Source organism: Bufo bufo, chromosome 1 (genome assembly GCF_905171765.1).
Source record: "Bufo bufo chromosome 1, aBufBuf1.1, whole genome shotgun sequence".
Taxonomy (NCBI): Eukaryota; Metazoa; Chordata; class Amphibia; order Anura; family Bufonidae; genus Bufo; species Bufo bufo.
This window is the reverse complement of record NC_053389.1, coordinates 254,768,897-254,782,968: the sequence shown is the minus strand read 5'-3', so window position 1 is coordinate 254,782,968 and position 14,072 is coordinate 254,768,897. Positions and strand designations below refer to the sequence as shown.

Below are 14,072 nucleotides of genomic sequence, written 5' to 3'. Positions count from 1 at the left end.
ATACCGCCTCTATATACAAGAATATAACCACTATTACTGTCCTCTATATACAAGAATATAACTATTATGATTCCACCCTCTATATACAAGAATATAACCACTATAATACTGTCCTCTATATACAAGAATATAACTACTATAATACTGCCTCCTATGTACAAGAATATAACTACTATAATACTGCCTCCTATGTACAAGAATATAACTACTATAATACTGCCTCCTATGTACAAGAATATAACTACTATAATACTGCTTCCTATGTACAAGAATATAACCACTATAATACTGGCCCCTATGTACAAGAATAGAACTACTATAATACTGCCTCCTATGTACAAGAATATAACTACTATAATACTGCCTCCTATGTACAAGAATATAACTACTATAATACTGCCTCCTATGTACAAGAATATAACTACTATAATACTGCCTCCTATGTACAAGAATATAACTACTATAATACTGCCTCCTATGTACAAGAATATAACTACTATAATACTGCCTCCTATGTACAAGAATATAACTACTATAATACTGCCTCCTATGTACAAGAATATAACTACTATAATACTGCCTCCTATGTACAAGAATATAACTATTATAAAGGAGCTGAGGTAGATTTAATTTCCCCCCATTTTCCTTGAGAGATGTTCTGTTGCTTTATTTTTCTCTCCTTCCAAGTCAAATGAAAACTTCCTAAGCTGCAGACACCGAAGTCCATCAGCAGGGCCAGTGGCAGCGATCAGGGGGGGCGGCTGAGTCCGTGCAGATCTCTTAGAGAGATCCTGCTGCCTGGGAAATGATTTTCTTCATCATTTTTATGTATTGCCCAGCATGGTATACTACTGTGTGCCCAGCCAATGGAGAGTTTACCGGTGTCCACACCCTTGCGTATACCCTGCATTGCTTACAGTAGCTGATCTTTGCATTCCTTTTATTCCGTCTGGTTGACCCTGTGGCATGATGTACTGCGGCTGTGTATCTCTGTATACCCTCTGTTCCTACCAGTACTTGACGCAGATTGCCTCCTATTATTCTCTTTCTTGTACCTACAGCCGCTGGGTCAGCCGGAGCGCCACGGCACAGCGCAGGAAGGACCGCCTGCGGCAGCACTCTGAGCACCTCGGGCTAGACAACGACTTGAGGGAGGTACGTAGTCGCAGCGTGATTGCCAGCTCTAGACGAGGAAGCAGATGGCAAACTGCTCCGCTCTCATTTATTTTATGGCATAATCTGTTTGCCCACTTCACTGATTAGTTGCAGACGTCCTGAATTAACCTCTCGTTGCATTTCACCCCAAAATGATATAAAAATCCAATAGAAGTCCTTGTTATATCCAATGCTGGGCGACAACCAATATGGAGTTTCACCCGCTTCTCCCAGGATCCAGACTTGCCTGGTCATGCACTTTCAGATTCGGCAGGTATGCCATGCGGAAGTCCAAATAAGCCGGATGACAACTGTACGCCTCTCCACCCAGCTTTCTTTCTTTATATACACCTCTGCCCCCTGCAGGCTGGCTGAATTACAACACCCTCAGTCTGCTATATACTGCAGGCTGTTAATACATGGTCGCCAGTGATGACTGGTTCGCTGGGTAAAGGCAGGGAATATTATGTACCTTCAGTTTTCCTGTTCTCTAATCAGATTGTTTCCCCCTGTTACACCTTGCCACCCTTGTCTATGGGTTGAGTCAGGCATTGCACTTCAGACCCATTCAAGTAAATGGAGCTGCGCTGCAGTTCCATATATAACCTATGGACCAGAATGGCGCTGTTTGCAGAATCCCATGATATGATTTGACTACTGCAGCTTGGTTACTCCAGTCTATTGCACTTTTATAGGATGAAAAAAAAAATTTGGGGGAAATTCCATTAATCAGGCATTCGATAGCTTAGAAATTCAGTTTGAGGAAAATGGAAAAGTAGTACTACCAATAACACAAATGGATTCCTTTAATCTGGCATATGAGGGTCCAGAAATGAATAAAATATTGTTAAAGTAAACCGTATAATTATTTTGCAATCTGATAATCCAGAAATATAAATTTTCTAATAGAGGAAAAAAACAGCCCTGTTCCTATAGTCCTCCTAGAAATGTTTTTAGTATTTTTAGGTAGTAATACTATTAATTATTAATATAAATTATTCTGTTTTTATGGATATTCATTTTTTATATTTTTTTTCCTTGACCTGATAATCCAAAATGGTGACAGGTCTTAATTATGCCGGATTATAGGAATTTTCTTACACATGGACACATTTAACTGTTTTGTCCTTTAGTAGAGATCAGGGATTCCACATAGTAACATTTCTCTATCCCCATCCCAGCACTGAGGTCACGAGCGGTGTATGTGCCAGACGTCTCTCCGCCCCTGAGACGTTAGTGCCATCTGCCCCGTGCGTCTAGGATGCAGCAGGAGGAGGACCCCCTTTTGTCTGGGGAGGAGGAGGTCACTGCTGCAGCCTTGGGCTTATGGATGGCGACTGATTAATTCTGCTCCCTCCACATTGATTCTCCTCACAATTTAACCAGCACGTCATCTCATTTGGGCCTCCTCACCAATGAAACCATTGCCAAGCCCAGTGTTTAATGAGCCAGAAGACCTGAATGCAGTTGACGAGTCTCTTAAAGGCCCGGTTTAGTGGTTTCACGTTTGTCTGCATGTTGTGGGAAATGCCGTGCATTCATACTAATATAATAGGACGTACATTGCACGCATTGTATATTTAAATCAGTGCCCTGCCAGTCCTATTGGCGGCCTTCAGGATAGCGAAGAAAAAGTTGAAGTCCTAGGTAGGTACACTTATTCCGGGGACCGCTTTGCATCGCCACAGGGAAATTAAAGCAACTATTTTAGTCCAAAACAAAAATTTGATTGTACACGGCGCATGTATAGTGCTGCGCTGCCTCTCTTCCCTTCTGGTTCCACTTTGGATTCCTTTCAAGATGTCCACCACTGTCTTAGACATCCCCGTGCAGAGGAAAGAATACACGACACGACCCTTCTTAGCTTTTTCAGATGGACGCTGCATGCTGGGGGACTAGAACGGAGCACCAGAGGCAGCATTGGAGCAATGAAGGGCACCAGCCCTCTGAGTATTTTCAAGATGGCTACCACCATCTAGGTCTAAGAGATGCTTCCCCTATTCCACTTTCCTCGGATGGACACAACCTGCTGGCAGCGAAGAAGGGGAGTGCAGAGGTCGCACTACATTTTTTCCAGAAGAGTAAAAATACTCCTCTTACATTTTTGAGGAGTATTTTTAGCAGAGGAGGAGTACAAAGGTTGCAGTAATTCAAATAAATATGTAGGCCTACATAAGGTCAAGGGCTTGTTCACATCTGCGTTGGAGGCTCTGTTGCAGATTCTGTCAAAAAGACCGGACAAAAACCTTTACATGCGGGACTTTATCTGGTAAAAAGACAGGATCCCGAACAGAAACTGAACAGACTCCATCATAGTCAGTGGAGTCTGCTCAGCTCTGTTCCTGTCAGTTAGGTGCCCGATCCAGCACTTACGTTATTTTGGTTGTTCTGCTCATCTAATGGGGCAGAACAACATAAATAAATTGCGGTCGTGTGAACGTAGTCTAAGAGGTTGGTATTTATGCAGGGGAACCATTACTAGTCTAAATAACATCTCTCCCCTCTGTACAGCCCCCTTCAACATACAGTCCCATGTAAATAACCTCTCCCCTCCAGTCAGCTTCTCCAACATACAGTTCCATGTAAATAACATCACTGCCCTTCCTCCAGCCCCTCCAACATACCTCCTATGTAAATAACATCGCTCCCAACTCTCAAGCATAGTGTTAATAAGCCCCCCAGCAGACTATTATGGACAAGTGATAAAGTATAGTCCAATATAGTGGATCTTCCCTGTACTTTATCCCTTGTCTATAAGCATTCCTGCATTCATCCCACGTGGCACCACACACAGCCCACGCAGGATCTAGCACCGCCTTCTTTCAAGTAGAGCTATTATTCCCGCCTGCTGCAGGGCACAATATCGCTTCCTATCCGCCAGCCCGCTAAAACCGACCTATAACAAAGCTCCCTGCTGTACAGAGCTTTGTTACTGGATAGTTCAGGCACCAGCAGCATTGCGGCGGTTCCTGTGCCATTCACAGCGTGCCTGCACTCATGATTGGCAGTGAAAAGTCTAAGGGCTGTTTCACACGAGCGAGTCCATTGCGTGATTACTTTTTTAGGGGGTAAAATGGTCTGAACAGGCATCTAGGACGCTTGTACAGGCGTTATTGAAGTCTCTGGGGGAGTGAATTATTTCCTACAGTGTTCTGCATGGGGAAGCCTGAGACAGTGGTGGCCATCTTGAAAGGAATCCAAAGGCAGGGATCTCAAGTCTCCCGGACGTTCAGGGAGTCTCCCGCTATTAGATAGCGGCTCCCTGACGCCCGCATGTGAAACGATATATCCCGGAAAGGTTTACTGATAGCAGAGCAGAGAGATAAGAGAAGTGACAGGACAGAGTTTAGATTACAGGTTGAATTAACCCTTTAGGGTCAAATTGGCTTCTCAAGGAGATCTATATGTTAAAGGCATCCCTTCTTCTGTCTCATTCAGTAGCTATAGAACTATTGAGAGAGATGTATTTGTTTTTAATACATTTACACATTTAACCCTCCATTTTAATTATATTATTTACCCCAGTGTTAAATTCACCCCCCCTGGATGCTTGTTTTTTTTCCTACAGTGGAGTAGATAATTACTCACAGGGTTTTAAAGAATAAACTTCCTGATTCAGACCAAGAGCCGACTCAGCGCGTCAGCAAGTGAATCGAAGCATCCGCGCATGCGCATTGCGCAACCTAAGCTTCGGTTCACTTGCTTCTTGTCAGCTCAGCGAATGAACCGAAGATTCGATTCATGAATCGGTTCATTTGAATGAACTGATTCATGTGAAAGATCCGAACTTCCCATCTCTAGTTTACTCGCAGTAAACCTTTCCGGCAACCTGTAGCAGTGTCCCCTTCTCGGCGCGTACGCACAGTGCAAGAAGAAGCCGATGCCAGCAGTCCGCAATGGCGCATCAGGCTGAGCCTGTGCGCACGCGCGGGATCTCAAAGCGGGAGGAGGGGGAGGGAGAGGCGGCACCGAGGAGTAGAAGGCGGCGCTGGGCACGAACAGCGATGCGTGTGGCCGGGCACCATGCATCCACAGACCTCCCCTGCTTGGGCACCTTAATTCAATGATTGACAAGTTAGTAAAACCTGTTTTTCCGCAGAATAAAGCCACAAATAGCTTTTATAAGGCCACCTTAGAAATCAGAATGCTACCTGGACATGAGCAGATGTTTAGCTCACAGGGCTTATAGGTGGTGACAGAATCCCTTCAATCATATACATAAATATGATAATTTGGGGCATGGTAATGAGCCCAGTCCTCCACACCATAGCACAGAGTGTGCAGCTACTGCATATGTTTGGAAAATGTCATAAAAAGTTTGTGAAAGGAAAAAAAAAGAAAACCTCTCTGAAATGAGTTTTTGCAGGTTGGGATGTCTGCAAAGGGGAACCAAAAGAGAAGACTGGAGGCAGCATGGGAGGAATGGAGGGCAGCAGGCATGTTGACTATGCATATATCGTGTATAGTCCAATTTTTCGCTTTACAAATCTCTCGGCATAATGCAGTCACCATTTGTGTCAGTCTTGGGATGGCACAGGCGGGATTTAGCATATAAGGGAATAGTTTAAACTTTAATGTGAATGTCCACCTTTTAATACCACCATATATTTATGTTCTAATTCATTTACTCCTAATAAGTCTGAGGAAGGGCTACAAACCCCCTGTGTAGCCACAGATGTAAATGATATCCTGTATTTCTGGTTACCTGCAGCCACCACTAGAGGGAGCTCACTGTAAACTTTTAATACCTTGAGAAACATATTGGTCCAGAATTTATACAGGATGGGCCACACTTGGAAATGATACGGTTTCACTTGTGTGGTTTGTACAGGATAGCAGAAGATTGACGTATTTAACCGTGCATAGAGTTTCTGGCAGTGTTCACATTTTCATCAAAGAATATTGGACTCATAATCCACATACCCATATCTGACAATTGAAAGGATGATATGAATTTTCTGTGTGCAAGTACCTTATGTACTGTGAATTAACTCTTCGTGGTTAAAGGGAATGTGTCACCAAATTTTTTTTTTCTGCCGGATAAAACCAGTTAGTAACACGCACCCTTTTTTTCTAATCCCTGTTTATTTTCTCATATATTGTGAATGATGGATCTTGTCTTTCTGTCATTCTAATCCTGCTTTTAATGATATCCTCTCATAATTTTTCTCCTAATGTCTGCAGTGACGACAGGTGTCTGAACACATGGATGCCTATTTATATGGACCACAGACGCTGTGTTGCGCCACTTCCACACTAAACAATCTATACTGTTTTTTGCTGGAACGGAAAGGTCCAGAAATTGACCCACAAAACGTTCCTGTGTTTCTGTGAATGGACCTGAGTGTACTTAGGCCTCCACTTTACCAATTCTCAGTTGATTTGAATATGGCATGTCAGACACACTCAGGCACAGCACTACTGCCCTCCTCAACAAATGCCACCCGCCTGGCAGCCCTATGCCATGGGCCTCACTCATTTCTTGAACTGCTCTGGTAAAATAAAAGCCAAGCTCTGATTGGAGGCAGTTTTAATGAAGGAGGCCTGCTATGCATAGTTCTGTACAGACCTCACAAGGGTTCTTCTTTTTTTTATTTTTTATTTTTTTTTCGGGTCCCATCCTGTATTACAAAAATATAAATGGCTTCAGGGTGGACCATATAGCTGTAGAGTGGAAGGCATTAGGAAGTCCTATAAAGCCCACTCCCCTCCTGTGTATTCGTGGACAATCGGGAGGGAGGTAGGAGAGATTGCTTCCATTCTGGTGTAAGACCTCGGCCCAATCTCTTAGGGCATTGTCTGCTTGGTCAGAAATGTGGTAGTCGGTGGGCATGCCTCGTACTTGACGAGTTTCCCAGATTCCTGCATTACTGGATAATCTGTCCTCCCGGCTGGTGACATTTCTCTCCTGTAATCTGTGGTTCTCTCCTGTTCCTCATGCTTCACCTTCCATTTCCTTCCTCTGTCATCAGTGGGTTTACTTCAGCTCCGAGCAAGTTTCCTGCCCACATAAAACAAAGCCAAACTGCATGAAACTAAAGGGCCTGAGTCATCTGAGTGACAGCAAACATGGCTGCCGTTACAGCTTCTATCATGACACCAGGCTATCCTGGAATCCTCGGTGTGCCTAGAATATTTTGCGTTCTGGTGTCTGGGAAAGTTGGGTGGCAGCTCGCCTAACCACCATTTGGGAATTGTCATCCAGCTTTGCCAGGCTCCAGAAACTAATATATAGGGGACTCAGCGGCTGGATTTGATAGTGAGTGTGGCGTTAAAGTGCTCCATTAGTCAACGCACATCATTTTCCAGACCTGCTCTCAGGCAGTCGGCAGGCATGCCTGGAATACCGAGTGCTGAATCCTGTGTGATTGCCGCGAGATCTTCAAGGTAATTGCTGACGGTGAGACATCTCGGAAATAGTGTGAGGTGTATGTGGTAGACAGCCCAGGATGATTGTTAGAACCACATTGTGCCTCATGCCTCATTCACGGTACTAGAGTCAGAATTTTCACATCTGTCATGTTAACCCATAAATTGGCTACTTCTTGGCACCCTTAAAGGGGTTGTTTCATGGATACAAACTCTGTCTATATGCCCTGTCAGATTTCCTTTATAAAGGGGTTTTTCTTAATTTTAAATCCTTTCTGAAGGTAGCTGTGATTTTGTAATGTATTTCTTGCTCCTATCGCCTGTTCTGGGCTGTGGTCACATGACCATGCAGCTGGGTGGGAGGAGCTATAAGCTAGGTGTTAAGAGCGGTACTAGTGCTGTGGCGGAGAAATGAATCATGGGTTTGGTTGGATACAGGAACATGAAATGCTACATACAGGGTGGAAACAAACCAGAGGGATTGGTTTACATGGTGGAAATGGGTCAGGAGAGTCCAAACCGAAAAAAAACATGGGGAGATGTACGGGTTAAGCAAATAAATGAGCCGATCTGTTAAAATCATAGTTGGGCCTCATGCACACGGCCGTTGTTTTGGTCCGCATCCGAGCTGCAGTTTTGGCGGCTCGGATGCGGCCCCATTCACTTCAATGGGGCTGCAAAAGATGCGGACGGTGCTCTGTGGCCCCGCGGAAAAAAAAATATCCTGTCCTATTCTTGTCCGCGCTTTGTGGACAAGAATAGGCAGTTATATTAAAGGCTGTCCGTGCCATTCTGCAAATTGCGGAACGCGCACGGACGCCATCTGTGTTTTGCGGATCCGCGATTTGTGGACCGCACAACGGTCGTGTGCATGTAGCTTAATTCTGGAAACCGCTTTAAGGTCTGTAGGAAAGGCAGATTGCTGTTTAAAATGTGAGTAAACCTGTATGACATCCTGTTTGAGCTGTAATGGAGGCCACGTTAGTTGTCACTCAGCAGTTACAGATACAAACTCGCTTGAAGATGCCATTTCATGTGATTTAATACATGATGTCACATTTTCTTTTTGTTGCTGCAGTCATTGTTTGAGTTTTTTTTTTTTGCTATTCTGTATTTACTTTGTCTTCTCTTTTCTTTTGCTCCGGGTCATGTGCATGCCTGCCTGTCTCCCATTTTGCGTTGTTTTCTCTCTGTCTTATGGCGCCTGGGTCTCCTCATAAGCCATCAGAGGAGAACTTACTCCGCCAGAATTCAATGGCATTCTGGGAGTGGGATCAGGGGTCTCCCGCTCCAGTACGACCTCCTAAAAAATCCTTCTCTGAGTGCTGCCTGGTATGTCCGTCTGTTTGCTCACTTACAGCTGCTTGGCACCTTGTTGGGCGCCCACGTCCATAGAGCTGGCTCATACAGAAGCTCACAAATGCTTTGTAGTGTCGATGGCTTTGAACCCACTGCTCACATCCCATAAAATGCATTTGCTGCATTGTATAGAATCCCCCCTCCCTCGCTTTTGATCACAGCCAAGCATTTACTGCCTTTGTTAGATGCACTGTGCTTTTTTTTTTTTTTTTTTACTGTATCTTGTGTTTGTTTTCTTTAATTTTTTGGTTTGTTTTATTCTGTTTTTAAGTTCACATGCACAAAACTGTTTATTAAAGAGCCGTCTATCCAATGCAGAAATTGGCAAAAAAAAAAAATAGAATGCTGATTAAGCTGGTCGTAGACATACATGAGATATCTGCAGACTACTGGCAGATCTGTCTAAATTTGGGATCTACTGATAATCTGATGTCTGTAGTTGTCATACACTAGTTCATTGGATCAACCGATCGTCAAATAAAGTGTATGGGCTTGTCCCGACTTTCCCCCCACACAGTAGATGTCTGGGGGAAAAGGATCAACATGACTGGTCCTTTGTCTCCTGAGGTGTCTATTCCCTCTCCCCATTAAAAATACATTTATTAGATGAGCATAAATCTGCCAACGATGTGCAGATAAATATCTCATGTCTATGGCCAGCTCAAAGGGATATTCTAAGATAATTAAAAAGTTGTTCAGAGTCAGGAATTGTGACAAGAGAATATCTCAGTAAACACAATATGACTCCAGTAGGTGGTGTGTGTGTGTGTGTGTGTGTGTATATAAATATATATGCAATATAGTAGTTACCATTTTGCCATTGAGGCAACATAAAACACAATTCCCAAGATGTGCAATAATGGTGTTATAATTTTTTTAAATAATTTTTATTTTTTTTATAATGTACAAAAAGGTTCACCTACATTTCTCCTTTCCTCTATCCAAGGAAAGGTATATTCACACACTTTTTTTTTTTGTTTTAGCATTAATCTAGTAGAAAAGACAAAAATAAATAAAGGAGGTAACAAGCGTACAGTAGCATAACAAGGGTAAAGTAAAAAATGGTCTAACTAGTACAAAGGGGGAAATTTATCATCCCCTCTGTGCCAAAAAGTGGCAAAATGTAGCACACGCTGTAGTTGAACAGAATGTAGATCTCCACTTTGGTGAACAGATGCGCCACAAACATTAAAGGGAACCTTTCACCATGAACATGCTAAGTGCTGCATGTTATAGAGCTGGAGATGCTGAGCAAATTGATATACCATACTTTTGTGGGAAAAGTTTCAGCAAAACTTGTATTTTATTCATTTAAATTCTTGCTCTTTCGGGTATTTCAAGTCAAGGAGGCGGTCCGATCAGTGACTGACAGCTCTCTCTGTATACACAGTCATAGAGGGGAGGACATCAATCACTGATAGGACCGCCTCCTGGACTCCAAAGCCCAGAATGAACGTGGCTGTAAATGTATACTGAATCTTTTCCTAAAAAAACTGTTTAGCTCTTCCTACTATATAAAACCCTGGCCTCGGCTCAGACACCATGTTCAATGTGACAGGTTCCCCTTAAGAGGCATAAGCCTCTTCATAATTGTGTCACATATGATGCAAGCGGGGGGAGAGATTAAGACTGCATGTAAAATGCCAGTCTTCATAAATGTTACCCAAAGCTGTTCTGATATGGGTAAGGTGTAATACATGAATATATAATAAGTATAATACCAAAACCTCCCCTTATGTTTATACACCTAAAAAAAAACTTTTAAATTAAAAATCCAACAAGGTACTCCACAGCCTTGTGCTAAAATATTTTAAAAAATCCAGTTTTGCCCCATCATTCTGCTCTTAATACCTCATAATGAGAAAGTGAAAACAGAATTTAATTGAAAATCTAAAATATTATATTGACATAAGTTTTGAGACCCTTTACTGAGGACTTGGACACCTTTTGGCAGCGATTAAAGTCTCCAGTCTTCTTGGGCAGGATACCACGAGGTTTGCACACCAGGATTTGGGTATTTTCTGCCATTCTTCTCTGCACATCCTCTCAAGCTCTGTCAGGTTGGATGAGGACCATCGGTGGACAACCACTTTCAGGTCTCTCCAGAGATGTTTGATTGGATTCAAGTCAGGACTGTGACTGGGCTACTTAAGACATTCACAGAGTTGTCCCTGGCCACTATGTTGTCTTGACCATGTGCTTTGGGGCACTGTCTTGTTAGAAGGTGAACCTTTAGCCAAGTCTGAGGTCTAGAGCTCTTGGAATCAGGTTTTCATTAAGAATCTCTGTACTTTGCTCTATTCAGCTTTCCTTCAACTCTTGACAGTCCCAGCTGCTGAACCCTCACCTCCACCCCACATACACACACAACATGATACTACCACCACCCTTCTCCCCCAATTACTTAGTTTGGGACGGCCAGTTCTAGGAAGAGTCCAGGTTGTTCCAAACTTCTTCCATTTAAGACCTGTGGATGCCATTGTGCTTTTGGGAACAGCAGAAATTTGTTGTAGCCTTCTCCAGACCTGTGCCTCCACACAATCCTGTTCTGAGCTCTACACGTAGTTTTTTCCTCCTCATGGCTTGGCTCTGATATGCAGTAAGATCTTATATAGACAGGGCTGTGTCTTTTCAAATCATGTCCAATAAACAAATTTACCACAGGTATACTCCATTCAAGTTGTAGAAACTTTTCAAAGATCTAGAGAAATGGGAGGCTCCAGAGGTAAATTTCAAGTATCATAGTAAAGGGTCTGAATGCTCTTCCATATCCATGCACAATTTTAGTATTTCTTTTTCAATAAATTTGTAAAAAAAATCAAAAATTGTATTTTCAGTATCTCATAATGGGATATTGAGTGCCGATTGATGGGGAAAACTTTTCTTTTTTTAGCACAAGGCCACAATATAACAAAATGTTTAAAAAGTCAAAGGGTCTGAAGACTTTTAGAATGTTTCGTATAGCTCGATATTTCAACCCATGCAGGGGGTTTTCTCGAGCACAAATGTGAAAAAAGCACCAGTCTAATCTATGGGAGGTAATTAGTATTGCAGCTCCCTTCACGTTGGATTGTATTATGTCACAGGATCAAGGGAGAGGATGATAGCTGCTCGTATACTTTGTAGTGCATCTTTAGGAAGGATGAAAAGAGCACGGGTGATGAATCAAAAGCAGATATGCTCATGAAATTTGTCTGTTTACTCTTATCACTTTTCCTTCTAATATTTGCAGAAATATATGCAGGAAGCACGGTGCTTGGGGAAAACCGTTCGGCAGCCCAAACTGTCAGATCTTTCCCCAGCGGTGATTGCACAGACTAACTCAAAGTTTGTTGAAGGGTTACTGAAGGAATGCCGAATGAAGGTGAGATCTGTGATTTATGTCTCTATCATTATCCACTTTGTACTAAAGTTTATGACTTTGGAAACATAACTTTGATGCAAACAAGAAAAATCTCAAATCTGAAAAATTCTATGGGATATTAGATAGAGTGAGCTCTGAATATAAAGCACATTGCTATAGGTGCATATAGATCACACTACGGAGGCAGAGAGAAGAGCATGCATGCTATGACATCTAGGATACAGAAGAGCGCGCATGCTATGGCAGCTGAGATGGAGAAGAGCATGCCTGCTATGGTGGCTGAGATGAAGTGTATGCAAGCTATGGTGGCTGAGATGGGGAAGAGCATGCATGCTATGGTGGTGGCTGAGATAAAGAAGTGTATGCAAGCTATGGTGGCTGAGATGGGGAAGAGCATGCATGCTATGGTGGTGGCTGAGATAAAGAAGTGTATGCAAGCTATGGTGGCAGAGATGGAGAATAGCATGCACGCTGTGGAGGCTGAGATGGAGAAGAGCATGCACGCTATAGTGGATGAGATGAAGTGTATTCAAGCTATGGAGGCTTGGAGAGCGAAGAGCATGCATGCTATGGAGGCTTGGAGAGCGAAGAGCATTCATGCTAAGGAGACTGGGATGGAGAAGAGCATGCACGCTATGGAGGCTCACATAGACAAGAGCATGAACGCTGTGGAGGCTGAGCTGGAGGAGAGAGCACACACTATGGAGGCAGAGATAAAGATACATATAATGTATACTTCAGAACCCATATGCCTTCTTTATTGGTCATGGAAATCTGACTTGTATTACACTTCATAATAAATAGTGTTACATTTTATGTATTCTTTAGTGGTCCCCAACCTTTTTTGCACCAAAGACCAGTTTCATGCAAGACAATTTTCCCAGGGGTGGGAGTGGGGTTCAGGGGCTGTGCCCGAGGGGGGTTCTGTGCCGAAGAAGGCGGAGCTGCCTGAAGTAAGTGACTGAGTCACGGAGCCGCCCTCTCTTCTACTGCGGCGCTGACGGGGGCGGGGACAACCTGAGTCTGCAGCAGGCAGCGGTAAGTGAAGTGCTGCTGCTGCAGATATGTAATTTGCTATTACTGTGGCGCAGTCGCAATGTCGTTGATGGGCCCTTTTGCCGCGGCCTGGCAAACAATCTTCCAGGTCCTGAGCTGCGGCCTGGCCGTTGGGGACCGCTGCTTTATACTTTTGAATCTGATCATTATCTGCCCTACGTGAACTTTGTTATAGTCCATTTAATGCTCGCTCATCATTTCTGCAAAACATCAACTGGTGTAAATGGGCAGCTGAGAATTATGGCCATTGATTAATGAATGGGGCGTCTGTCTGTTGGAGAGGGGGAGGCTGGCATGTAAAGCGGTCTAATTAATCATGCTGCCAACTAAACTGCTGTCAAGTTAGGTCTAGACTAGAAATTAATTAATGGCAAAACATGCACAGAGCAGATTGGCTCTGTTCCTAGTGGGGCTGAAGGGATTAAAGGGGGTGGGGGTTAAAAAGTTTGCAGTGCTCCTGGTATGATTCTCTCTTCTAATTGATAGACAAAGCGAATGCTGGTAGAGAAGATGGGCCATGAAGCGGTGGAGCTGGGACACGCAGATGCAAATATAACGGGATTAGAAGAGAACACGCTCATCGCCAGCCTGTGTGACCTGCTGGAGAGAATCTGGAGTCATGGCCTTCAGGTCAAACAGGTAATCTATTCTATAGCCAATGTGTTCTAGATGTAGGAAGTCTGAGCATGTAGGTGACACACACCCAAACTGTCATATTGGAGGGTGGTGCAGAGTTCTGCTGGAACACCTCAGTAAATTTAGTGGTGTC

The 14,072-nt window shown here is 43.5% G+C and overlaps 1 protein-coding gene across 3 annotated transcripts in view; it reads left to right on the top strand.

Moving 5' to 3' along the window:
* The window catches only part of DENND5B (DENN domain containing 5B), a 94,921-nt gene that overhangs the window by 57,478 nt on the left and 23,371 nt on the right, over window positions 1-14,072 (top strand). For all 3 annotated transcript variants that reach the window (XM_040438914.1, XM_040438906.1, XM_040438898.1), the window contains 3 exons: window positions 1,062-1,155; window positions 12,116-12,247; window positions 13,790-13,942. In XM_040438914.1, coding sequence (XP_040294848.1) covers window positions 1,062-1,155; window positions 12,116-12,247; window positions 13,790-13,942 — 379 coding nt within the window. The remainder of the gene's footprint in view (window positions 1-1,061; window positions 1,156-12,115; window positions 12,248-13,789; window positions 13,943-14,072) is intronic.